This window comes from Dendropsophus ebraccatus, chromosome 1, assembly GCF_027789765.1.
Source record: "Dendropsophus ebraccatus isolate aDenEbr1 chromosome 1, aDenEbr1.pat, whole genome shotgun sequence".
Classification (NCBI taxonomy): Eukaryota; Metazoa; Chordata; class Amphibia; order Anura; family Hylidae; genus Dendropsophus; species Dendropsophus ebraccatus.
Genome location: NC_091454.1, coordinates 19,454,700 through 19,482,401, shown reverse-complemented (window position 1 = coordinate 19,482,401; position 27,702 = coordinate 19,454,700). Strand labels below are relative to the sequence as shown.

At 42.7% G+C, this 27,702-nt stretch overlaps 1 protein-coding gene across 2 annotated transcripts in view; it reads left to right on the top strand.

Annotated features, from left to right (window-relative positions):
- ABTB3 (ankyrin repeat and BTB domain containing 3) overlaps positions 1-27,702 on the top strand; it is a 160,641-nt gene that overhangs the window by 73,807 nt on the left and 59,132 nt on the right. For both annotated transcript variants that reach the window (XM_069968623.1, XM_069968613.1), the window contains exon 2: positions 24,098-24,247. In XM_069968623.1, the coding sequence (XP_069824724.1) occupies positions 24,098-24,247 (150 nt within the window). The remainder of the gene's footprint in view (positions 1-24,097; positions 24,248-27,702) is intronic.

Sequence of the window (27,702 nt, the reverse complement as noted above, 5' to 3'; positions counted from 1 at the left end):
TTAGGCTGTGAAGTTGGACCGCCCATATGAAATCCGGCTATAACTTTGAAGAATGGAACGACCTTGCGGGATAATTAAAAATTCATCCTTTTCAGGTTCTTTTTTTTTGTGCATTTATCTTATGAAAGTTCATTAGCTTAAATAGATGATGCTAGCACTTTGATTTTTTTTTTTTTTAACGGTAACATGGCACTATAGTTGAAAGCCTCATGGAAAATCCATTCCGTATGTTAAGTAGGGCTATCAAAGAGTCTCGGCACGTACTGTCAACTGGGAATGCCATTTCCTTAATAATTAGCAGCATCGTGTAACGGCGCATGTCACTGTGGATTTCAGCAAGAACGCCAACACCCTTCCAGCCAGCCTGCAGCTAACAATATTAATATGTGATGGCGAGCCACTGACGGCCATGCGGTAACAGATGAGATTGTAGATGACCGCTCTGCGTCATCCTGCGGATAGTTCAGGGAGTTTACATTATTGTGGAGCAATGATTTTCTCGTCCAGGCAGTTGTCAAGGTGATAAGAAGGGAGTAAATTGGATTTGATTCTCACTTTATCAGTTTCTGGGGTGAGGGTGGGGGGAAGCTATCAGCATTTGTTAACTCTGTATTAACTTGGCCACGTAACCCTCTGACAACTTTGTTGTCTATGTAGAAGTTAAAGGGGGCCAATGTCAATGATCAAAAATGGGGGTTGGATCAGTTTTCAACCTTCTTATTGTTGGACCAAAGAGGGTCCGGAACTTTTTCGCCTTTGGCTTTGGCTGTCCAGGCATGAAGGAAATTGTAGTTTTGCAACAGATGGAGGGCCGAAGGTTCCCTATCCCTGGTCTATAGGGAGGAAGCCATATACAAGTGCACATCATCCATGGTGGACCAACCTGAGCCAGTGTCCCTCCTAAATGGAATATTCCAGTTTTATTATTACATATATAACATGTCATAAATGGAGGACCCAGGGAAAGCTACTACACTAAAGGTGGTCATATACATTAGATTGATGTCGGCAACACCTGAAAATTTCCTGAGAACCAGCCAACTATCCACTGTGTATGAGAGTCTCCCAATTTCCATCCAACAATCGATGTCAGGGACAGAAAAATCAATGGTTGTTTTTCAGCAAACCCAATCCTTTGTTCTTAATAGAAGATAGGCGGCTATACCTCTGGCAGAGGCTTTGGTTCCTATTACACGGGCCGAAAATATTGTAAACTAGTGCCAATCTGGACCTATACAAAGCCTGATAATAGTTAAGCAAGGGCTGCACGGACATTGTTTGCGATGTCTGTGCAGCCCTTTTCCAAATAGTTAATACATTACCTGTCCACGATCCCGGTCTGCTCCTGCCCTCTGCATGTCTTAACTGTTCAATTGTCGGCCATTGGCCACGCAACACTATTAAAGGCAGCGATCCATACCCAACGCCCAATGATTTTAGGCCTGGGCCTAAAAAAACAATCAGCCAATGATCGTTTCGTTGGCTGATGGTCTCTATTACACGGAACGATAGTCAACCGAATTGGCCCGACTTGGCCAATTATCACTCTGTATAAAATGGCCATAAGGCTGGGTTCACACTGCATTTTTCCTGTCCATTTATCGGATCCATTTAATGGAAAAAACAAATGGAAAAACAACTGAAAAAACGGATGTATTTGTGTGCATCCATTTTTGTCTGTTTTTTAATTGACTTCTTAAAAAAAAATGGATCAAAGAGCATCCTTTTTTTTAGCGTACACAAAAACCTGGTCGTGATCGTGATGATTGGAAGTCATTGGAAAAAAAACGGATCAAAACAATTACAAATACATCTGTTTTTCATCCATTTTCATCAGTTTTTTTTCCATTAAACGGATACGTTAAACAGACAGAAAAAATGTCTTATTGTACTTTTCTATTCAGAACATGTGAGGGGGGATTGTAAATTTGTCAGATTACAATACCCCTTTAAGGAGGAGTTGTAAGAAAATAGAAAAACTTGTCTTCTTTCTTCCAACAACAGCGCCACTCTTGTCTGTGGCTGAAATTAGTACTGCAGCTTTAGTTCTAAAACTAGACAGCTCAAGGGCGTCTCTGGAAGTAAGCAGCCTTTTTTTTTCTCTTCTCTCCCATCCCCTTTGAAACCTGTTGGCTTCGATACTATTAATCATGGGCGTGATGTAATGATCCGTTCCAGCATTGCAGTTGATATTCTGCAGTGTATCCATGACTACAACATTGCAGCTAAATAAAATCTATACCATAAAGTATGAATAGAGAATGAATCAAACCGCTTCATTATTCTCGGGCTGTCACTACTCATCAGCGCAGACAGTTTACTGCAGAATCAATTTCCAAAATGCACTTTATGCTGTCGTTCGCCCATAAAATATGCTGACACCGAAGGAACCGGTATAATTTGGCCACGTTCCCGTAAGTCTGTGCCCAAGGTCTGCGAATTATAACTGTTATAAGTTTGTCATTTCGGTTACTATTGCGTGCAAGCTGACTCACACTGTGACTGGCTATTGTCGAGAATGTGATGGCCAATCAGAACGTAATCAGCGCTAAATCGGATCGTTTCGGATCAAATGGCGCTTAGAATATAAAGTATCTTCCAGATAAAGTATCTGTCCACACTCCCGGTCTTCTCCTGCGATGTGTATGCCAATGATCGTTTCGTCGGCTGATCGCTGTCTCTATTACATGGAGCAATAATTGCCTGAATCGGGCCGATGCGGCCGATTACCGCACCATGTCATAGGGCCCTTACTCTGGGTATAGCCATCTTTATCTGCCACTCAGCAAAACTTGGGCATGACTAATACCTCTGCCCAGGACTGTTAGAAGACAGAGTGCCGAGTGACTATTTTCTCTATTCGGCAACATAGACCGTGATGGAGCCAAGAAATTATGTATTCTCCTTTAACGTCTCCAGAAAAGCAGACAAAAGAGCTGTAAAATGGGTGTAAACCATCTCATTTGCACCTCATATCAGATTGGCACCAAGCTCCTTTATTATTTTATCTCCGCCATTAATCCTGATTTTCCGCCCGCGTGCCGCGTTCTATGCAGGGAGCTCATCAACGCATGTGTCACGGTAGAACGGTAGATGTACAGGACGCTTGTCTCGTGGCGCTAGCAGCAAATTGTTTTTACTTAAAGTTATCAGAGACAAAACTTGCAATTATTCCATAGCGCGGCGCCTCTAAGGTATTCCGTCGTAGAATTAACTGTCCTACTGGCAGCGGAGCCGGTAATTAACATTGCATATACATGTGGCTAAGTGAAGACGTACAAAATCACAGCGACAGGCTTATTGGATTCTGAGGCTAGGCCTCTGATAAGTCACAGATCTGGGAATTTTTTTTATTTTATGCCTGGAATTTACACTGTGGGAAAGAAGCCTAGCTTATGTACAGTAATTCTTCTATTTATGGGTGTAGGTAAAACAGGAATTAGCAGATGGATAGGACCCCATGGTCCTAAAAGCTGCTGTGGGCATCTGGGCAATGTATGAAGAACCGATGACATTAGGTGAGCTCCCAATATGTTCATATAATATGCTATATAAGGCTTTTTGTTATTAGGCAAATTAGACTCAAGTGTCCAATGGGTGTTCCCCAGTACAAGAAGAGTCCAGGCAAGCCCAGCCCATCTTCTCTTTATACTGTCCTTAGACGTCTTACATTTTTCTATTATAGAAAAGATGGGATAGACTTGACTGGATGTAAAAGGTATTTTTGGAAATTCTGATGACTGGCCCTATCGAGCCAGTAACTTTTTTTACACCCCTGTTTCCCTGCAGACAGGTCTCCTTCAAAGCCCACCCCGGCACTGGTAAGTATTGCATTTCTAACAATAACAAACAAAGAGCCCATAGTGGAGCCTACAGCAGCCAATCCAGAGATTTCAGTAGAAATTATTTGATTGGACGCATTTGACTCCTCCACATTTTCATATGGTCTTCCCCGCTACTTGTCGGTGTCTCAGTACCGCTCTCACAGAATGTAGATTGTAGAGTGAGCTTCCCATATGGAATTCATCAATGAAACCACAGACTCAATCGTTTACATTGAGGCTTGAGTCTTAACATCTCTGATTATTCAAGAAATAACAGAGCTATCCATCAAGGCCTGGAGAACCCTGCTGAGTAAGCCGACGGGATCCTACTACAGGACTCTACGTGGAGATATAGCAGAGATATGAACACCATGGCGCCATGCTTCTGCTTACTATATACACTGCGCCTACTGATCCACCCTGCCAAGTAACAGAGGGAAGCTTTTTTCTAGAACTTTTGCTGTTAAACAAGTGGCTTTTATCACCTTCAAAACGCTAAATTCTGTAGCGGTCAAGTGAAATATGTGGGTGTGCCCGGGGTAAGCCCATCAACATAGTGAACCAGAGGTTAGCTAAGGGTAGTTGTGTTCCATTTGACCCCTGTATCTAAAGCAATGTATCGCCTTATGTGACTTCTCCGGTAGGGGCAAAGCTGAAGAAGAGAATCCATTGACTATGTAGATGGCACCAGTTCATGGGAAGAAGCTTTGATTTTGCCCTTTTTTTACACATTTCTTAAATTGCCTCTTTGGGTATTGCTTTCTTTAAAGGGGTGTTCCACTTTTAACAATCTTTTAGTTACAAGAATAATAGCAGGAAGTGAACAATTACCCTACAGCACCCACACAGGCGAAGTGAAGTATTACACCCTGGCTATGAAAATGAATAGGCTGTGGGTCTTCCAGATCGACAAGTATTCCTTTTCCTATTATCAAAAAACATACCTTTTCTATGGTCAGACTAGCAATCATTCCATACTTGTTATTATCTATTTATTCTCCTTGCCCCAGTTCTGAGCTGCTGCTTTCTGCTGAAGACACAAAAAACTGTGTGTGAGCTTTTCTCTCCAAATTCTCTCCTCCCCCCTCCCTTCTGAGTCAGCTGTAAACAAGTCCCTATCTGCAACTTTGTAATGCCGGGAGGGTTAATCGCAGTGAGTTCATCAGCAACTTGACCTCAGATGAATCCTCCCAACATTACAAAGAAGCTACAAAGTTGCAGATAAAGCCTGCCAGTGACTTTTTTACATCAGCTGTCTCAAAATAGAGGGGGGAGGAGGGGGAGACAGAGAAAAAAAGCTCACACACAGTTTTTTGTGTCTTCAGCAGAAAGCAGCAGCACATAACTGGGGGAAGGAGACTGAATAGATAACTGTTATGGGATGAATTATTAGTCTCACCATAGGTAGCAACATATTAAAAGTTATGTTTGAGTAGAATACCCCTTTAACTTAAAATTGTAACAGAGCTTTTGCCTCAACATCTATGAATTTTTAACACAATGGCCAGATTTTTTTTTTTTAATTAGTGGTTTATTTTCTCCAAAGTCATATAAATAGTGAAAATAACTATATTAAAAAATGACACATAAAATTCTAGACTTTATTTGGAAATGAGGCAAAAAAAAACACAACTCGTGTGTGTGTGTGTGGGGGGGGGGGGGGGGGCTGGGGGGTGCTGTCTGTTGAGGGTCCGGTCCCATGGTTCAAGTGAAGTAAAGTGAAACTGGCTCAGTTGCCCCTAGCAACCAATCAGATTCCACCTTTCATTCCTCACAGACTCTTTGGAAAATGAAAGGTGGAATCTGATTGGTTGCTAGGGGCGACTGAGCCAGTTTAACTTTACACCATGTTTGATAAATCTCCCCCATGGTTTTTCATCAGCAGCTGGAAATCTACAGTCTACTGAGATCTGATAAAATCCAATGTACAACTACTGGAAGAATTTAAGAACTTGAAAAAAAATAAAATTTAGAGGCTTTTTTTTTTTTTTTTTTTAAATCCTGAACTTGCAGAGCATATGGTGCCCAGATGTTCCACCCTCCTTCCTAAATGTTACAAAATAAGCACAGTTACAGGTATTATTTTAGACATTTGTGGAATTCCTAATGTAGAAAAATAAAAATTCTGTTTGCTAATATTATTATTACAGCTGGGAGCGGGGCTCAGCTGACTGTCGGTACAGGTCACATAAATTTTATTATTCACAATCAGGGGCGTAGATATAAGAAGTGCAGGGGGAGCAGTTGTCTATGGGTTCTGGGTAGGCCCAAAGGCCGGGCTGCTGTAAAACAAGACAGTGGTATTATTGATAGCAGATGGTGGGTAGGGGCCAGAGATTTTGCATTAAGGCTCAGGGGATTCAGGTTACGTCTCTGTTCATTATGATTTCCTTTTCCTATCTACATGTGTCTCTGTTTAGGTAACAATGTAGTTATTTGTAGATTACAAGTCAAAAAAGAAAAAAAACTAACCAAAAAAAAAAACTAAAGTAAAAAGGCAAATAATGAGATAAATGGATGCTCATGCCATAAGCTAAACTTGGTTCACCTTTAGGCACTTCTTTACACCTCTTATCAACCATGATCTAGACCACATCCTGGGACTTAAGGCCTTATTCCACAGAACGATACGGCCGATATCAGCCATTACGGCCGATAATCGTCCCGTGGAATAGAAGGCAACGATTAGCCGACATAGTTCATGTCGGCTGATCGTTGCAGTCGTTTGTCTTTTAACCATGTTAAAAAACCAACGACTGTGATAGCAGCGACCTGGTGCCGTTGCTCCATGGAACAGGAGCGGCGGCAGCAGACCATCCCCTATAGGCTACCTGGACAATCTAGCGATCCCCTGGGCAGCCTCCCCGGAGCTTACGCACTCACCTGCTCGCGGGGAATGAGGAGAAAACGAGTGCCTTCATGCTCCATAGTCTAGAAGACTTCCTGGGGCTAATGCTCCATGGTCTACAACATATTCTGTGGCTAATACTCCATGGTCTAGAACACATCTTGGGGTTTATACTCCATGGTCTTCACGGCCACCAACAGGTCATGTTATGAGGATTTCCTTAGGATTTTACAAGAGATATAATATAAGTATTATCACAGGTGTTCTTTGCATGCAATATCCTCAAAACATGAATTGTTGGTGGCCATGAGGACTGGAATTGAGAAGCACTGTTCTAGAACACATCCCAGGGCTTAAGCTCTGTTTTCTAGAACACATCCTAGAGTTTAGGATCTATGGTTTAGAAAGCATTCCAGGATCTATGATCCATGGTCTAGAACACATCCCAGGGCTTATGCTCCATAGTCTAGAAATAATCCTGAGGCTTATGCTTCATGGTCTAGAACACATACCAAAGCTTATGCTTTATCGTCTAGATTACATCCCTGGGCTTATGATCCATGGTCTAGAACACATCTTGGGCTTATGTTTTATTGCCTAGAACACATTCTGGGGCTTATGTTTCATGGTGTACAACATATACCAGGGCTTATGCTCCATGGTCTACAACATATACCAGGGCTTATGTCCCATGGTCTTGAACACATTCTGGGGTTTATGATCCATGGTCTAGAACACATGTTGTGGCTTACGTTTTATGGCCTAGAACTAGGGATGGTCCAAACCTGCTCGGCAGCAGATTCACGCTGTCTGCCCGCTCTGTGGAGCGGGCGGATACAGCGGGAGGAACGCCTGGAAAACTGGGATACAGCCTATGGCTATGGCTGTATCCCAGTTTTCCAGGCGGTCCTCCCGCCCACGGAGCGGGCAGACAGCTAGAATCATTACCAAGGGTTCGGGTTCGTACAAACCCTAACCGAACTCGGTTCGGACCATGCCTACCTAGAACACATCCTGGAGCTTATGTCCCATGGTCTACAACATATACCAGGGCTTATGTCCCATGGTCTTGAACACATTCTGGGGCTTATGTTTCATGATCTAGTGCCCAGGCTAAAATAAGCAGCAGATTCAGTTGTCGGGAGTCCCAATACTCCACTGACCTTTGTATTAGCTAAGCAGCTAAACAGAAAACTGTTGTTTCAGCAATTATCCAATATCCAGATTTTAATGTAGGGTTTGAAGACCAATTCTAGCTGCCCCATGGATGGGATCTTTCCAATTAGAACAGAAAACCCCTTAATCCTCTCATTTATATCCTGTAGTTCTGACGTCTTGTTACCAAATGTTCCCATTTCCTAAAGATAGACTCAGCTTTTAAAGATGTTTCCCCAGAGGATCTCACTTTTGGAAAATTCATTGCTAAAGACAGACCAGCTGTATATTTAGACAGGAGGGCTCGTAGCTATGAAATATAACATGCTGGTTAAGACAATGACCTGTATAAAGCATTAAAAGGAAGCTCCAGCCAATATATACGACTCCCCCGCTGCTTTGTGACACTATCCTTGCTTTACCTGTGCAGATGTTTTAAATTTTTGGCCCTGGGTCCATGAGATCCATCACACACAATCACCGAATGTACAGTTTCATCTATTAATGGTGACAACTCTTCCCTTTCTTATCCTAGCTCCATCCATCTCTGTGCTCCTAGATGCAAATTAGCTTTCCTCCAACATGAAAGAAAAAATAATTCCCCAATGCCATCTGGTAGAAGAAGCTACCCTGTCTTTACTTCCAACAGGTGGCACTAAAGAGCCAGCTTTCTTCCTTCGAGAGAAGAGCTAATTTGCATACCCTTTCCCAGGATACATTGCTTTGCCTATAAATTGCAAAGTAACAGCTTAGCAGTCTCCTCAAGTAGGAACACTACCGCTCATATAATCACTAAATAAATTCATTATTAGAGATGAACGAATCTCAAGCACGCTTAGGTCCATCTGAACCAGAGTGAGCGGCCTTTGAGTCCTGGAACACGTGAAGACCTATCCATGTTTTCAAGGCAGCCTTAGGGCCCTATTACACGAATCGGCCGATTAACACTCTGTGTAATAGAGACAACAATCAGCCGATGACAACAATCATCGTCCGGATCGTTGGCCATAGCCATAGGCTATATCCCAGTTTTCCAGGCGGTCCTCCCGCTGTATCCACCCTCTGCACGGAGCGGCCAGACAGCGGGAATCTGATGCCAAGCGTTCGGGTTCATACGAACCCGAACCTCGGCAGGTTCGGACCATCCTTAATTAGAACACCAAAAGCACAGAATGCTCTTCATCCCCCAGAATAGGTGAAGAGACTGTAAGAAACAAGATTTCTCTTGCAACCAAGACTCCCTAGCAACCAATCAGATTCCACCTTTCATTTTCCATAGAATCTGTGAAGGATGAAAAGTGAAACCTGATTGGTTGCTAGGAGCAACTGGGCCTGTTCTACTTTACACCAGTTTGTTAAATCTCCCCCTATGTCTTCTATTGAACTCACTGTATGTTGTATAAGGCCATAGCACATTTTGCACTGAAAGTTTATAACAATTTTGCATCGGAAACCCAAATTTTGCCTCATTTACCATCGAAACCTTACTGCCTTTATTTTGTAGCTCGTACTAGCAGATATGGGCAACCCTGGGTGACACCTCCATATAGGGGCTGTTATATGTATAACACTGGAAATTCACATGCAATGGTTTATACAAGGATCACTATGTACAGTACATGAATAAGACCCTCTTTGTCTTCCTGCCTAAACATTGAGTCCCATGCCGCTGGTAGTAAATCATTTCGTGTGGTTTACTATACATACTGAGATCAGTCAGCGCCCAGCCCTCACTGTTTGTATTCTATGAAATTATACTCTATTAATTGGAAAGTTTAAGCTGCCGGTTAAACAAAGGTCTTTCTATAACCCGACATTCATCTAACTTCTCTTCTCCTCCTAATGGATCATTAACGTAGAGGAAATACGCTTATCACAAGCACTTCTCGGCTAAGCTAAATACAATGTACTTTTTGAGTTATAATTCTTTTGATTTTTTTCTCTCTTTTTTTGGTGTTGTAGCACATCCTTGAAGAGAAAAGAGGTTCCAGTCTTGGAGGTCTGGAGGCGTTTATGTGAATGTTGATTTTAGGGATAGGAGATGTATGTGACATGTTTGAAGCCTATATGGAGAGGAGCGGGGCTTCAAAGCAAAAACTGAAAGGAGGCCTCTCTTTGTTCGAGAACTAGACCATAGATTTTAGCTGTAGATGGTGGTCAAAGATGAAGCTGTGCCGGAAAACTGTTGACAATGACTTTGACTTAATAGGGCTTTAATGATGCCAAGCTCTGTTCATTTAGAGTGTGTGGATGTCATAGATGGAGGTGGAGGGCCCCCACTATCAATTTAAATAGAGATTCTACAGACTCTAAAGGTCCTTATACACCTTAGACCTATGTCTGCCAAACCCGCTGTTCACTGCGGATTCGGATGTTAGTCTAGCGTGTATGGGGCCATCGCAAACCACCATCGAAAGATAATGTTGGTAGTAATTGGGGTCGGCTGTGATGGAAAATCATGGCCCACCCCTTTGTTTACAGCAAGTATGGGGAACCTTCGGCCCTCCAGCTGTCTAAGCATGATGGTAATAGTAGTTTTTCAACAGCTAAAGGACTGAAGGTTCCCTATCCCTGGTTTAAGGAGTGAAAAGCAACAGCAAGAGCTCTCCCCCTGTCTCTGCGGCTTACCCCTCCCCCCTATAGAAAACATAGGAGCACTCAACCTATCCCAATGTTCCTGTGTATAGGGAGGACGGGTGGCGGGCGGGAGAGATGACTTTACATGAAGGAAATGAACAGCCATTGTTCTTGAAGGATGGGTATGGATTTCCTGGCCTTTTCAATTAAAGAAAAACTTCAAAATGGGTCACATCTCAGTTCCCACTGCGGAGTATCCCCTATCCACTCAAAAGTGCAGGGATCTGACTACAGGTCCCTTTCGATTTCCGGAATTGGGGGACACTCTTTTAACTACTCTCCAAAGGAGTTGCTCCATGGGCAATAAATGTAGCAGTAGAGCACGTGCTAATCTGACGCTTCATCTAAAACAAGGGACCCCATTGGAGAGATCAGTTGGAACCCCCCATAATCTTACACTTATACCCTATCCTGTGGCTAGGGAATAAGTTGAGTTGGAATACCTATTAAGCCTGGAAGTCATGACCACATTTTGATGGCGTTTGCACTAACCCTGCCCATTTTCCAGACTTGTTGGTGGGACCAAAATTGGAACCAACAAATGGTGTAATGTAATGGCCTTAGGGCTAATCAAATGCCGAAAGTTCGGGTTCGGGTGGACTCAAGCATACTCGAGGTTCGCTCATCTCTAATGGTAAACATTCAACAGACAAGTACAAAGGAGAGATTGAGTGCTCAAATGTATGGCCAGTGTATAGGAATTTTAAAAAGGTAAAAAAAATAATAAAATAGATTCTCTTTCTTAAGTGACCCACAACATCCATCATATAATCCAGCACAGGAAGCTACAGATATAGAACTAATCAAATATCATTTTCTACAAGCTTCCGAAAATAATTTTTATCATATGGAAAAGTGGAGTGACCGCGGATTGAACCTGGGCCTAAGAGTAAATTACAATATTAAAAAACACTCCCTCCCCCGACCCCCCCAACCCCGTCATCAGCAGAATGGAAAAATAAAACAAAATCTTCTGAAATTTAGCAGGGCGATTCTTTAAGGTTGAAACATTTTCTGAAAGGTTTCATTGTTGCTTGTGTGGAATATTTCCAGGAAAAACTGACTTTTAAGTAGTCTCAGCTTTCTCGGCAATGGAGAAGGCATCTTAAAAATAGTTTTATGAATGCTGCATTGGAAGAACGGTATTAGAAATGGCATTTGTGGGTAGACATTGTGCGGAGATCCTGAAAGCCAGGATATTAAAAATAAAGCTTCTGGAGGATGGTTGTAGTGGAGACTACATGGATAAAGTATGTGAATTGAAGCTCTTCTTACAGAATTTATTGTCAGATGAAGAATAGATAACAGGGTTAAAATGGTCCCATTGTTATGGTGCTTGGTAGTGCCAACCATATCAGTAGTGCAAAAGTACTGTGGAGACACCATCACGTGTTTCTCAACGTCAATGAGCTAGCCAGACCTTCCTCCGGGAAGAAACAACCAAGCCAAGGGGGGGTCTCCAATCAAGGAAACCACCTTCCAACAACCCACAATCAAAAAATGACTGGACTCAAAATAGTTTAGAGGTTGAGAAACACGTGATGGTGTCTCCACAGTGTTTTGGTTGATCTTCCTGCGGTCAAACATCATCCTCTTGAACTCTGCCATCAGTAGGGCCTGGTGCTTGTTCCTCCTGCCCATCTTATTCCATGATTCTTGTGCCAATTGCTCCCACTCATGTTCCTACCATTGCCTTGCCTAAGGAGAATGGCGTCCTTCATAGGTTCTGAAAACCTACAGCATATGGACATGTCTAGAACAAAAATTGAGGGTGTTGCACCAAAAATTTTTCGACTTTTTTTGCAGCAGCCAATCTTAAAGAGGTTGTCCAGGAAAAATCAACTCGAAAAGTAGGAAGTCGCAAGGGGTCCAATCTCTGTACCCCCCGACGATCTCTGTGTCGGGTCCTGCTGGCTCTGTTAATAAAGCTGAATAAAGCTGCAGGTCCGGCGCGTGACCAGCAGCTCTATTTCTTCATATGGAGCAACGAGACGAGTACACTGGAAGAGCGCCGTACTTAGCTCTTTTCATCAGCTCCATAGGAATGAATAGACCCGTGACTCCTCCACAGGATAGGGGAAAAGTCAATTTTTCCTGGACACCCTCTTTAAATAAAAATTAGGGATGGTCCGAACCTGCCGAGGTTCGGGTTTGTATGAACCCGAACTCTCTGCAATGATTCCCACTGTCTGCCCACTCCGTGGAGAGGGTGGATACAGGGGGAGGACCGCCTGGAAAACTGGGATACAGCCATAGCCATAGGCTGTATCCCAGTTTTCCAGGCGGTCCTCCCGCTGTATCCACCCGCTGCACGGAGCGGCCAGACAACGGGAATCTGATGCCGAGCGTTCGGGTTCATATGAACCCGAACCTCGGCAGGTTCGGATCATCCTTAATAAAAACTGCCAAAAAACGGAACAAATAAAAAAAAAGTTATAAACTTGAAAATTTAAATAAAATTTTTAAAAAAATGTCAAAACACATATCTCTCGTCTTGCGTGACTTGTAAATTTTCCGTTCTCAGCACAACGTCCCCTCATACTTTCCATAATATACATTCTTAAAATAGCTGCCCTGTCATTTTCACATGGACCTCAGCTTTGATGAGGATGAATGACATTATTCACGGTTCGCGAGACGTCCTTTCTCTCGGCACAATATTTACCCCCTGTTCGTGCGCTCTTGCTGTGGAGTTAGATATTTTAGTCCATAAGTTTTCTTATATCCTCTAGAGTCCCATGACATTTCTGGAACATAATGAGGAGCAAAGCTAATGACAATGCATGAATAGCATTAGCCTACTTCTCAGAAATACACAGCTTATTTTAGCATTAAGTATAGTGTAAATTCCCAGTTAATGATACACTCAGCTATTTAGTATGGTTTTTGTTGCTTTATGTTGTGTTTTTCCTTTGGAGAAAGGTTAATTCAGATGAATAAATTATGTGTGGATATTAAGCTCTTTCTCCAAAGGGTCTACTACCTAATAACAAAGTGTTATGGTCCCTAGTGATCAGCAGTAAATTGTGGAGGAACCCACTATCAAGTATTCAGTTTCCCTGCAGCACCTCTACAGGGGGAATTGGGAATTGCACCCTAGGAGCCATTGAAACTAATGGGCTCTCACCTTAATTAACCTTTTTAATTTTGGCTTATAGATGGCAGTCTATAGACAATTTATAACGCATGAGAGTCTATAACCTTACAATTCAACCAACAAAAATTCAAAAAATATAGCTTTTCCTATTAAGGTCTCAGAAAATGTACTGCATATACAGAAATATTCTGTGTTCTGAACCGTACATACAGTGTTAGAAAAATCATTGTAAAAGCACATTCAATAAACCTCATAAAATTTATATTTTAGTATTATATGAAGTAGTAGTATATGTATATGTAGTAAAGGAAGTGATTTGGAGAATCCAAGATAGATTTCCCATTAAGGGGATACTTCATTCAATAGAGAAGGTACCCTGTTATAAAGTGACTGTACCACCAGGCCCAGGCTGAAGCACTGGAGGCGGGCCGACCCACCCACAGTGGGAAGAAACCACAGCCCCTCCATGTCGTGACTCCATTAAAATCAATGGAACCCTATCATAGAGGGGCTAGGGTTTCCTCCCACTAAGGGTGGGTCGGCCCGCCTCCAGTGCTTCAGCCTGGGCCTGGTGGTACAGTCATTTTAAGTTCCTATTATGGTCCTTTTACACGTAGTGATAATTGTTCAAATCTGTGTGATAATGATGGCATTTTAGCGATTATCGGCTTGTGTAAATGCAGCTAACGATTAAGCGACGAGCGAGAAATCGTTCATCGTGATCTTTCAACATGTTCTCAAATCATCAATGGACATTCGCTGATAATTTGCAGATCGCTCCAGCTAAACACTCTTTTAAAGATTCACCCTAGTGCGTGCAACTGGCTTAAAGGGGTATTCAGTAAAAACCCCAGAACCCCCCGGCAATCTCTGTATCAGATCCTGGCTGGCTCTGTTATGAATAGAGTCCTGGGTTGGCCCGCCACCCGCGGCTCTATTCATTCTTATGGAGAGACGGAAAGAGCCGAGTACAGCGCTCTTCCGGCGCACTCGGCTCGACCCGTTAAACAATTGATTGAGCGATTTATCATTCCGTGTAAAAGGACCATTAGACGAAGTGATTTGTAACGATAAACGATTACCGATAAACACAAACAACGATACAGAATGATAGTCGTTAGATCCGATCGTTTACTCCATCTGATCCCATTACAGTGAACGATTAGTGAAGGAATGCGGAATGACAGCGAACGATTAACAATGATTTTGGGGTCAGATCTAAATCAACAATCAATGACACACAGATTTTTCGATTGTTGCCTGCAATTACACAGGATGATCATAGTTAAAATTTGAACGATATAACGATTTTCCGCACGATAATCGGGCCCTAAGACTCCCGTCCATAAGGCAGAACAGATTGCAGATGCAAAGATTATGTTTAGCTCTAGAGGGCCCATGTCTTACATGTCCATTGATTTGGAGGACAATTGCGTAATGCTTAATTTCACCTGTGGGGGCACTGCAAGAAAATCCCATCACGGTTTAAAGCCAATCACTAGAGGTCTCAATCCATTGTATGTTTGTCCTGTAGTTGTAATTTGGTAATATATAGAATATTTATGGAAAATTTTCTTTACTGAATATCCATCTTATAAAAGGAAACCCTCTGCTCGAGAGAACCTTGTATTAGAGAAAGTGGATAAGTAACAGGAGACCTATACAAGGAAAACATACTCTGATCTTAAAGCTGATGAGAAATATATGATTTACAATGTAACCCGAATTTCCCAATGTTTTTTCCTGTCTCCAAACACATCTGAATCTATAGAAATAGTTACTGTATATTTAGGGAACAAAAGTTGCCATAAGTCATTGTTAAAGTTCGTGACATCTGAACATTTCACAAGCTTTGTCTCTTGACCTGTATTTCTTAGATAAAGTTTTCGACTGGAAACATTTGGGGTCCCTTGAGACTCAGAAGTTAAGTAACAATACCCAAGTGCTACGGGTTAATAGGTCAGACCGAGGAAGCAAACAAAAGTTTTTATTACAATGTACCATAAATCAGACATTTATTGTGTCTACCAGGGATACTTATTGCAACTTTAGCTTCCTACTTCGACTATGTTAAAAGTGAAGGTGTTAAATGGTGAACCGAATAGTCGGTTAGTACTCAACGGGAAGCCAAAGCTGGCCCTACTTTGTAGTAGAAGTCGGGCACAGAAAACATTGGTAGAAGATACTAAAGACAACTGGCTCGAAAAGGTTGCTGCTACAAATATAGCCCTCTATCCAACAGGGGTGAAGGGGAGCTGTGTAAACTCCGATACATAACAGAAAAAAGTTGCTCTAGCACACGTCTATATGTATAAGTGAAGTTTCATTTTTTCAACCCAAAGTGCATATGGGCCAAAATGTAGATCTATGATTTACCAATCTAATACTGTCTTCACTATGGGTTGAAACATTGACTCTTCATTAGAGATGAGCGAACTTTGAGCATGTTCGGGTTCGCCTGAACTCAAACACTCCGTATTGAGTGGACTTGGCAAACTCTTGGCTTTGACTCCTGGCATCTGGAGAAGTTGGATGCAGCCTTGAGGCTGCCTGGAAAACATAGATACAGCCTATGGCCTATGGCTGCATCCATGTTTTCCAGGATTCCCTATGGCTGCATCCAACTTCTTCAGTCACCGGTAATAAATGTAGAGTTTTTGGGTTAGGACAAACCCAAGCATGCTTGAGATTCGCTCACCTCAACTATTTACCTGCATATATCTTTAAAGACCTGTCTGTTCTATGGGTCGAAACATTGACCTTTAAGTATCTTTAAAGACCTGTCTATACTATGGATCATGGATGAAAACGGGCCACGGTTAAAAAAAAACACATTGCGCCACCAGCATCCCCATACCGGCACCAGTCTACTCATGTAAAAAACTCAAAGCGATGTGCCAGAGGTTACATTCGCTTTAAGGGATTTTTTTTTTTTTATAAAATTGACTCAAATTGGCTTAATAAAAAAAATATGGAACACTCACCTGTCCCACATCCTACCAGTGATGTGCCCAGTCCCTGCTAATAGGTACTTCCTAGATTACATCAGTGACAAACCATTTGGTCTCTATTATAAATTTATCTGTATACATCGGGAGCTTTCCCAATGTACGCATGAGATGTAGAGGAAACCTGGCCTGCGTGCTGTGACCCCAAGGACGGTCATAGATCGGCAGGTGTCTCGCTGTGAGGGTTCCCAGACTATCAATATCCTCACATCATCATGTGACAGTAAGATTAATTATACCATATTCTTTGGCATCTTCACCGGCAGAATGTAGTCAGGACTATTCATGGAAGGAATCGAGGAGAAACGAGGGGGCGGTATATTTTTTTTAACAGATGAATGCATCCTGTTTGCCATCAGTCAGTCCTCCGCATGTTTTAAATAAAATAGGTGGATCTCCTCCAGATAACAGTGATTAATAGCCCCGCTCTTACATGGCTGTCATACATCGCTTTACGTAGGATTCCGAAACATTCTGTTCTTGGCTGATCTCTCAAATTCTGCATTTTACTTTTTATTCCTGGAGTCCAACGAAGACAATGAGGGAGATTTATCAAACTGGTGTAAAGTAGAATTGTCTTAGTTGCCCCTAGCAACCAATCAGATTCCACTTTTCTTTTCCCGCAGATTCTTTGGAAAATGAAAGGTGGAATCTGATTGGTTGCTAGAGGCAACTAAGACAATTCTACTTTACACCAGTTTAATAAATCTCCCCCAATGTGATTAGTATGGTAAAGTATAGGACATCAACATAACTATAGGCCTATATAAGCCAACTATAACTAATGGGCTGTATAGAAACAGAAAAAGAAACATGGCCGCTTTCTATCACCTGTCTTTAGGTTGTGGCTGGCATCGCAGTTCAGCTTTATTGAAGTGATGGGGCTGTGCTGAAAACCACATACACCTGTGGACAGGTGTGGATGTTACTTCTGGGAGAAAACAGGGACTTGTTTTGAAACATTCTCAATCCCTTTAAAGGGGGTACTCTTTTTCTTTCAAATCGACTGATATCGGAAAGTTATATAGATTTGTAATTTACTTCTATTTAAAAATCTTAAGTCTACCAGTACTTATCAGCTGCTGTATGTGCTGCAGGAAGTGGTGTTTTCTTTTCAGTCTGACACAGTGCTCTCTGCTGCCACCTCTGTTCATGTCAGGAACTTCAAGAGCAGGAAAGGTTTTCTATAGTGATTTTCTACTGCCCTGGACAATTCCTGAAATGGCAGCAGAGAGCAATGTGTCAGACTAAAAAAATACACCACTTCCTGCAGGACATACAGCAGCTAATAAGTACTGGAAGACTGGAGGTTTTTTTTTAAATAGAAGTAAATTACAAATCTATATAACTTTCTGACACCAGTTAAATTGAAAGAAAAAGATTTTTGCTGGATAAGCCCTTAAGGTACATGAAGACACCTAAAAAAAAATCGTGAAAGGGGGGGGGGGGGGGTTATCCTAATCTTGCCCAAATATTGACATTTCAGTACCGGTCCTTGGTGTTTCTGGACTATTCCTGGCCGGCCTTACAGGGGTTGTCCAGCAAAAATCTTTTTCTTTCAAATCAACTGGTGTGAGAAAGTTATATAGATTTGTAATTTGCTTCTACTAAAAAATCTCAAGTCTTCCTATAGTTATCAGCTGCTGAAAATAAATCAACATTTCCTGCAGGACAAACAGTAGCTAATAAGTATGGGAAGACTTGAGATTTTTTAATAGAAATAAATTACAAATCTATATAACTTTCTCACACCAGTTGATTTGAAAGAAAAAGATTTTCGCTGGACAACCCCTTTAAATGGGTTCTCCAGCGCTACAAAAACATGGCCACTTTTTTTTCAGAGGCAACACGACTCTTGTCTCCAGTTCAGGTGCGGTTTGTAATTAAGCTCCATTTACTTCAATGGAACTGAGCAGCAAAACACCACCCAATCTGGAGACAAGAGTGGGGCTGTCTATGGAAGAAAGTGGCCATGTTTTTGTAGCGCTGGACAACTCCTTTAATGTCACGATTTTGGTTTTATAAGGTAGCTATCTCCCCATATGTATGTAACATTGGTATCTTCCAACCTGACAAGGGGTCCTTTGAACCCCTTAGAAACCGAGGCTCTTGGCCGACCAATATCCTTGCACCTCCTATGCTACGCCTCTATTATTTGAGAAAAAATTCACTTCTTAAAGGGCTTTGATGTTCCCAACGTCTATTATGCGGCCGACCAAATGAAAACAAAAAGTTTGCATGAACTAATAACATACAATAATGGGGGTCAACCAAACCCTTGTTCCTAAGTAGATTTTTTTTTTTTCAAGAAACCAAACAGTTCAAAGCTTCTACTTTACAAAACGAGATATTTGCTTTTAAAGTCCTAGGGTGTGACCCCTTTAATGTTGGCGCAGTCCCATTCATCATTGTCATCTAGTCTTTAGCATCGGATCCCTTCTTCTTATACAGTATTGTCAGACGTCCCATAATAGACCTTGGACGGGTATTTTCAAGGGGATTACTGAGGGTTCCAATAGGAAAATAAAAATCTAGAATTTTTGTCTCTGTGTATTGAGGTGGTTTACATGAAGTAATAGAAAACTTTTGCTTTCAGCTTTGCTACTTTTTGGTTTTTTTTAGCTTTGTGAATAGGGAAAGTCCTTTGTAGTCGAGGGATAATCTGCTTTTTTAATTGGCCTGGATTTGAGTCTTTGTGTTAAGTTGATTGATCATTAAAAATAATAATAATAAATAAATAAATAATAATAACAGAAAAAAAAATAATAATATATACACATATATATATATATATATATATATATATATATATATATATATATATATCTCACAAATAAATAAATAATAATGGCTTGGTTTGGGCCATTTGTCCTACCCTAAAAGCATGATGTGAATAGGACCCTGCTGTGATCCAGCTACAATCTGTATAGAACTCTAGTAGTAAGTGTTAAGCTTCCCTACAGCTCCTCCACAGGGCAAAGTAGGAATTACAATTATTAGTTGTAGTTGACTTGATCATATATTATGCGGTCATTCCTAATTAAAATGGCCGTGTAATACCCCATTCCTCCGAGCTGACAGCAGCACCTGATCGCAGGCAGGTACTCAAGAGTTCTACAGCTTTGGAAGTATATATATATATGTATACACATTACAATCACAATGAATATGACTTCTGTTGTCCCATCATGTGCTATGTGTACTATGTGTGTATGCTTGTACTCTTTGCATTGCACCTTTTTTCCACTATTGTGCTTACGCTCATGTTAGTGCTTGCAGACAGGCGGGTCACATGTAGGCAGCTATGTTATGTAATGAGCATTGTACATAAACATTGGTTCAGGCTGCATTGTGAAGTTGAAGAATTCCTTCTGCCTTTTATGTGGGATGTGGTTTTAACTCCTTGGCTCTCTATAAAACTCATTTCCTGTCCAGGGCTTCAAGCATAGCTCCACTGCTCGACAACATTTTGCTTTACTTATTATATACTCAGGCTTTATATCTCGGTACATAAACAGGGTTTTTTTTATTTTGTTGTGGGTGCTATAAAAAAATATAGGGGTATACTCATTTACCCTGGTCCTCCCGCTGCTCTTGGTGTGACGTTATCTAGTCCCCTGCTGCTCCTGGTGTGACGTCATATATTGCCCTGCTGCTCCTGGTGTGATGTCACCTAGTCCCCTACTGATGCTGGTGTGACATCACATAGTCCCCTGCTGCTCCTGGTATGACATCATATAGTCCCCTGCTGCTCCTGGTGTGATGTCACCTAGTCCCCTACTGATGCTGGTGTGACATCACATAGTCCCCTGCTGCTCCTGGTATGACATCATATAGTCCCCTGCTGCTCCTGGTGTGACGTCATATATTGCCCTGCTGCTCCTGGTGTGACATCATATAGTCCCCTGCTGCTCCTGGTATGACATCATATAGTCCCCTGCTGCTCCTGGTGTGATGTCACCTAGTCCCCTACTGATGCTGGTGTGACATCACATAGTCCCCTGCTGCTCCTGGTATGACATCATATAGTCCCCTGCTGCTCCTGGTGTGACATCATATAGTCCCCTGCTGCTCCTGGTGTGACATCATATAGTCCCCTGCTGCTCCTGGTGTGACATCATATAGTCCTCTGCTGCTCCTGGTGTAACATCATATAGTCCCCTGCTGCTCCTGGTGTGACATCATATAGTCCTCTGCTGCTCCTGGTGTGACATCATATAGTCCCCTGCTGCTCCTGGTGTGATATCATATAGTCCCCTGCTGCTCCTGGTGTGATGTCATATAGTCCCCTGCTGCTCCTGGTGTAACATCATATAGTCCCCTGCTGCTCCTGGGGTGACTTCATATAGTCCCCTGCTGCTCCTGGTGTGATGTCATATAGTCCTCTGCTGCTCCTGGTGTAACATCATATAGTCCCCTGCTGCTCCTGGGGTGACTTTATATAGTCCCCTGCTGCTCCTGGTGTGACGTCATATAGTCCTCTGCTGCTCCTGGTGTGACATCATCTAGTCCCCTGCTGCTCCTGGGGTGACATCATATAGTCCTCTGCTGCTCCTGGTGTGACATCATCTAGTCCCCTGCTGCTCCTAGTGTGATGTCATATAGTCCTCTGCTGCTCCTGGTGTGACATCATATAGTCCCCTGCTGCTTCTGGTATGACATCATATAGTCCTCTGCTGCTCCTGGTGTAAAGTCATCTAGTCTTTGTTGCTCCTGGTGTGACATCATATAGTCCCCTGCTGCTCCTGGTGTGACATCATATAGTCCCCTGCTGCTTCTGGTATGACATCATATAGTCCCCTGCTGCTCCTGGTGTAAAGTCATCTAGTCTTTGTTGCTCCTGGTGTGACGCCATCTAGTCCTCTACTTGTCCCACTACTTTCTATATCTGAGATAGAACTCCTCTCATAAGTGACTGGTTGACAGGGTTGTACCTGCTGAGAAAAGTACATCTAAGAAGTAGGGGCCGGATGATGTCACACCAGGAGCTGCAGGTGACACGGGTAGGTAAGTATGTTGTTGTTTTTCTTTTCATAGCACCCACAGCAAAATAATTTAATACAAATTACACCCTAATAACCCCTTAAAGGTGGCCATATACCTTCAGTAGCTCTCAACTGAACGCTTTTTCAGCAGATATCAATTTCTCCCTGCCCATACACATCTATTCTCTGTTTTTAATGTGAAGAGGGGAGTAAGGACCCAATAACATGGCCTGAAACTCCATGTAAATGAGTGCTGATCTTATAGATCGCCGATCGTTTACTGAGCCTATTACAAGGCTTAACTATTGTGCCAGTAGGGCCAAATGGACGATCTCTGGATCATTTGTGCAGCCCTTTGTACGGCCATCGAATGGTGACAAAACAAACCAATCAGCTTATCAATGAGCAAACACTCCGCCACACAACTCTGACTGTGTCTTATGTCCAAGAGGAACAAAAGGATTGGGCACTGCCATTCAACATGCTCGATCTTTCTCTTGATATCATCTGTGGGAGGGGAGTTTGGAGGTCCCTATGCACATAGGGAATCTGTGGGTTTAGCCAACTTTATTGTAATGTCTATGAGGGTCTGGTTGTGATTAGAGATGATCGAACACCGGAAAAAGTCAGGTTCTATAGAACTCGAACCTTGTTGAATCTCCGCATTTGATTCCCGATGCCTTCCCGTTCCGTGGGGAAGGAGGAGGCAGCCCGAATATCACCTGGAATTCCGGGATACAGCCTAGGTAATAGGCTGTATCCCAGAATTCCAGGCAGTACTCGGGCTGTCTCCTCCTTCCCCGCGGAACGGGAAGGCATCGGGAATCAAATGCGGAAGGTTCAACAAGGTTCTAGTTCGATAGAACCTAACTTTTCCGTTGTTCGATCATCTCTAGTTGTGATGACTTGGACACCCTTGACTGTATAGTGTTATTCTGGTTCCTTATGGCAATGGTATTGGGCCACTGTTTGGCACTCGATAGAACCCTGAAAAGCTTGCCTTGTGTTCATGGCTTCTTTATGGTCTGTAATATGGCACGCATATTACCATGGGCCCATCACCGTGTACCTCTGCAGGCCATATTGGGCAGGCAGCACCCGTTAGAAGATATAGATACCATTCTGCAACTCAAAAGAAGCCTAGTGTTAGTACTCTTGAGCATGTGCCACCATATCACAGCATTGCATATGGTTTCAAAGGTCTAAAGTAAGAAATGGCTCCAAACTTCTACTACTGTTGAGCCAACTTCTACTACAGTGCTTTTGGTGAGGGCAATCATTTAGCCATAGGAACCCCAAGATATAGCAGAGCTGGGTTTGTCAGATATGCTGCCATTGTCAAATGTAGCAAAGATGAGTTTGTTATTGTATTTTTTTAATATTTCTTCTATTTTGTAATGCAAGCAAATTCAGCTCTGCTACATGAGTATGAACCAAATTAACAAATATGCATTGTTTTTTTTTTTAGCATTGTTTTTCCTAAACTGAGCAACCACAAATGGAGCTCTTCAAGGAGGAGTCCTTCAAAGGCGAATGTTCTTGGGTTGCTTAGTTCAGAAGGAACAAAGCAGAAGTAGTCATTTATTCATAAGCCAGCCATTAAAGGGGGATTCTGATGGTTAAACCTACTTTCTACTTAAAGAAGTTGTCCAGGGAAATCTTAAAATATGCATACTTGCCTCCCTGTGGCTGAAGGCAACAAACATGCTATCTTTTCCTCCCTTGCTGCCTCTGCTGCTACCGCTGTGCCACCTTCCGGTCCCGGCTGTTTTACCATTCTGCCGACTTCCAATGACATCCTGCCCTCTGCTCAGCCAATCACAAAGATCGAGGGGGCAGGAAATAAGTGGAAGCCATCAGAAGAGAAACACAGCCAGGACCGGAAGATTGCACAGCAAAAGCAGCAGAGGGAACAAGGGGGGTAAGTACGCCTCATTTTATGCCATGAGGAGCTAGCATAGTTTAAGATTTTCCTGGACAACCACTTTAACCACTGTGGTCTTTAATGTTTTTCTTATACTTTTGATACAAATTTCTTTGTTGTCTTCATTGCCCTACTTCCTGTTTGGTATACATCCTTTAACGGACTTCCTGTTCCTGCTGTACACTTTGACAGTTCCTCCTTCCACTACATCTTCCTGACTGTAATACTACCCACTAAATCCACAAATAGTGGGAAGAAGATAAAGCTGGCTGAATTCTCAGCTAGAGTGTACAGCAAGAACAGGAAGTCCAACACAGACAGGAAATTGGGCAATGAAAGCAATATAGCAGTCAGTTTATTAGAAAAGGAAGGAAAACATAAAAGACCTCTGCTTCAGATAGGTTTCATTGTCTACAAACCCCTATAACCCAATGTTCCCCAACCTGTGGCTCTCCAGCGGTTGCAAAGCTACAATTCCCGTCATAACAGCCCTGACAGCCTTTGGCAACCGCTAGAGAACCTTAGGTCAGGGAACGATGCCTTAAGCATATTTAGTTGACCTTTTTCTTCTAAGGCTAAGAGAGCAGCAATCTTATTTCTTTTGGTTTTGTATTTTCAGGAGTCCTCTGCCTTCCAGACAGTTTGAACCTCCATAGAGATCACCAAAGACCAAATAAACCAGGTGATGTACAGATGTTTAGCCAATCAGAACTGAGGACTATAGAGCAGTCTTTGCTTGCCACACGTGTGGGAAGTATTGCAGAGCTCAGTAAGTACCAGTATGTAAATATTCTTTCTTCCTCTCCCCTTCTCCCCTGTCTTCTTCAGCTACCGATTCCGTGGGAAAGAACCGCGGCAACTACAACATATGCAATTTATTTTAGGGCCCCTTTAAAGAGGTCCAAGGGCTCCCTGTGATCCCTGTGATCGAGGCTTGTTTAGGGATCCTTTGGTCAATCGCCCGTGCGGGCATTTAAACCTATGATTATCGCCCTTGCATCCCCTGTGTGGCTAATAATAATGATTTTATTGGCCGCTCAAAAGGTGCGATCAGCTGATGAACAACCGTTTTCTCTTCTTATTTTTTTTTTTCTAATCCTGGGAAATACCTTTAAAGGGGTAGTCCCATCTGGAGAAGTTATGCCCAGCCCAGCGGTATGCTTAGGATAGGGCATAACTAAAGGTCATAAAACACGGCACGATATTGAGGGTGAAGCGAGCGCCGGCCTGTCGCTCAGCGCTCTCCTTGTTTCCCGATCGCTGCCTGTGCTATTACACGCACAGATGGATGGAGCAGGGGGGCCACAGGAGGGGCTGCCTGGACCTTCCTTAGATTGTCCGGGCTGTCCATTAAAGTCAGCAGCAGACCGTCACTGACATGATCAGGATCTTTTTCAACACGTTGAAAGACCATGATCAGCTGACATTGTGCATGTCGACTGATCGTGGTCTTTTAAGATGTCTTATTACACCAAACGATTATCGTTCAGAATGGCCAAGTACGGCTGATAATTGCTGGTGTAATAGGGCCTGAAGAGGTCAGAACAATCTTGAGTTTGGAGACCCCAAACTCAAGCCTGAAGCTCTTCCTACCCAGGATTTAGGGGTCCCGAGGGGTTGTCCTTCTGCTTCCCGGTAATCAGAAGTAATCCTTCCGAGACATGGTGAGGCTAAAGGCCCTATTACACGAGCCGACAGTGAGGAGCAAACGAGCGCTGTCAGCGCTCGTTTGCTCCTCGTTCCCCGCTTGCTGCCGCCGCTATTCCACGCGGCAGCAGCGAGCGGGTGAGTGCGGGAGAGGCCGGGGGAAGCTGCGGAGGGGCTGCCCGGGTGATCGCTGATCGTCCAGGCAGCCCATCGGATATAGCAGCGGTCTGCTGCCGCCGCTCCTGTTCCTCGGAGTGACGGCAGTAGATCGTTGCTATATAAGTTTTTTGTCTTTCAACATGAAAGACAAACGACTTCAACAATTAACCGACATGAATGATGTTGGCTGATCGTTGCCTCCTATTCCACGGGACGATTATCGGCCGTAACGGCCAAAATTCGCCGAATGCGGCCGATAATCGTTGCGTGAAATAGGGCCTTAAGTCACAATCTATGCAGAGACACTGTGCAACAATTGTACATTGATCGTGACTCAAGGGCCCATTACACAAAGCACTTATCGCCCGCGTTTGGCCCTCCATTACGGCCGATAATCGCTTTGTATAATAAAAGGCAAGGATCAGCCAACATGCACGATATTGGCTGATCATAGTCTTTCAATGTCTTTCAACATGTTGAAAAACGAACGACTAGGATAACAACTATCTGCTGCCGCTGTCACTTCGTATGGCAATCTAAAGATTACCTGGAACGAGGAGCAAGCGAGTCCTGATCTGACAGGTCGGAGCTCTGCTGCTCCCGCTGTAATAGGGGCTTTAGTCTCACCCCCAATATCTCAGAAGAAGTGTGAGGGTGGGGGTGGGGGGTGAGTTTTAGCTCTGGTGAGCAGAGGACTTTAGCTGACTTCTGCTCCCTGGACCACCCCTTTAATGTATTTATAATACGATAATCAACTTAGTAAACACTTTATTACTTATACTCTCATTTCTCCTATAATTTCTATACTTTACACCTGTCTTTCTATTACTTATACTGATATAGAGTCTGTATAGTGTATAAGAAATATAGAGGATAAGCTTAAGTATAATAGTCATTGGGGGAGATTTATCAAACATGGTGTAAAGTGAGACTGGCTCAGTTGCCCCTAGCAACCAATCAGATTCCACCTCTCATTCCTCACAGACTCTTTGGAAAATGAAAGGTGGAATCTGATTGGTTGCTAGGGGCAACTGAGCCAGTTTCACTTTACACCATGTTTGACAAATCTCCCCCATTGTTTATATGTCATAAAATGCAGAATATAACAATTTTTTTTAAAGGAGACTTTTAAGAATACATGTAACTGCATGAGGAACTGACGGTAATATTATAAATTCATTGGCAGTGTGTCATGGTTGTGTAGTTTCTTATATATTCATCTTTTTTTCCCATTTATTTGTATTATTTTGGTCTGGTTTCCTATCAAAGAGACTAAGGGGGGGGGGGGGGGATTTATCAAACATGGTGTAAAGTGAAACTGTCTCAGTTGCCCCTAGCAACCAATCAGATTCCACCTTTCATTTTCCAAAAAGTCTGTGAGGCATGAAAGGTGGAATCTGATTGGTTGCTAGGGGCAACTGAGCCAGTTTCACTTAACGCCATGTTTGATAAATCTCCCACACAGAGTTTGTTACCTTGGCTGGGTAACTCGTTGTTCTAGCTTGGCCAATCTTTAAAGGGCTGATCATTGTCTTGTAGAGACGGCACCTCCAATAGGTGGCACCAGAGAGTAAGCATTCACTTGAAGGAGACCTAATTTGCATATTTTTTCCCAGTGGAGCTTGCATGGCCTATAAGACTCTACACACTCTCCTCAAGCAAAATCATTACCCCTTCACTGCATCTGAAGTCGCTTGTATATAGATGTGAGGAGGCGTCATAGCAAAGAATACAATGGTGCCCCCTACAGGTTGTGGTTAATACCAACACACACCTAACCACCTGCGACTGGAGGACCCCATATTTCCGCACAGTTTACCTCTATGGTACATATACACTTACTTATGGTCTCAGCGCAAATTTATCATGATGGTGCCGTTATACGGTGTGGGTGGAAATCTTAACTACAGCCTGGTGATTATACCTTCCTATATGAAAACACCCCGACGTTGACCTTTAAGATGGATGCACTTATTAGAAGTGGTTACCATGGAAACCATAAGAATTGTTATTATGAATATAATATTATAAATTGACACAGTCATCCTCGTGTCCGTGGTTACTGAACCCGGGGCCGTAACTTATTGTCAAACTTATTCTTAGATTTGAAAAAAATAAGACGGCACAGATCGGTATAGATAGTCATCTGTCAGGATTACATTTTTTTTTTTCATAGAACTTTATTGACATGTTTTCTCCACTTTAAATGGGTTAAAGTAACTACTATGCTTCACCAAAGATCTGATCCCACCATACATTTTTGGATTTGCCAAGTGTTCAATGTTGGGGGACTCAACCTAGCTTATCTCCTCAAGAACATAAGGATCAGGCAGTTGAAATCGAGCTGGCTGATCCTTTTCTAACATTTCAATTAGATTACGTTATAAGTCATAACATAACATAGCTATTGGGCCCCCA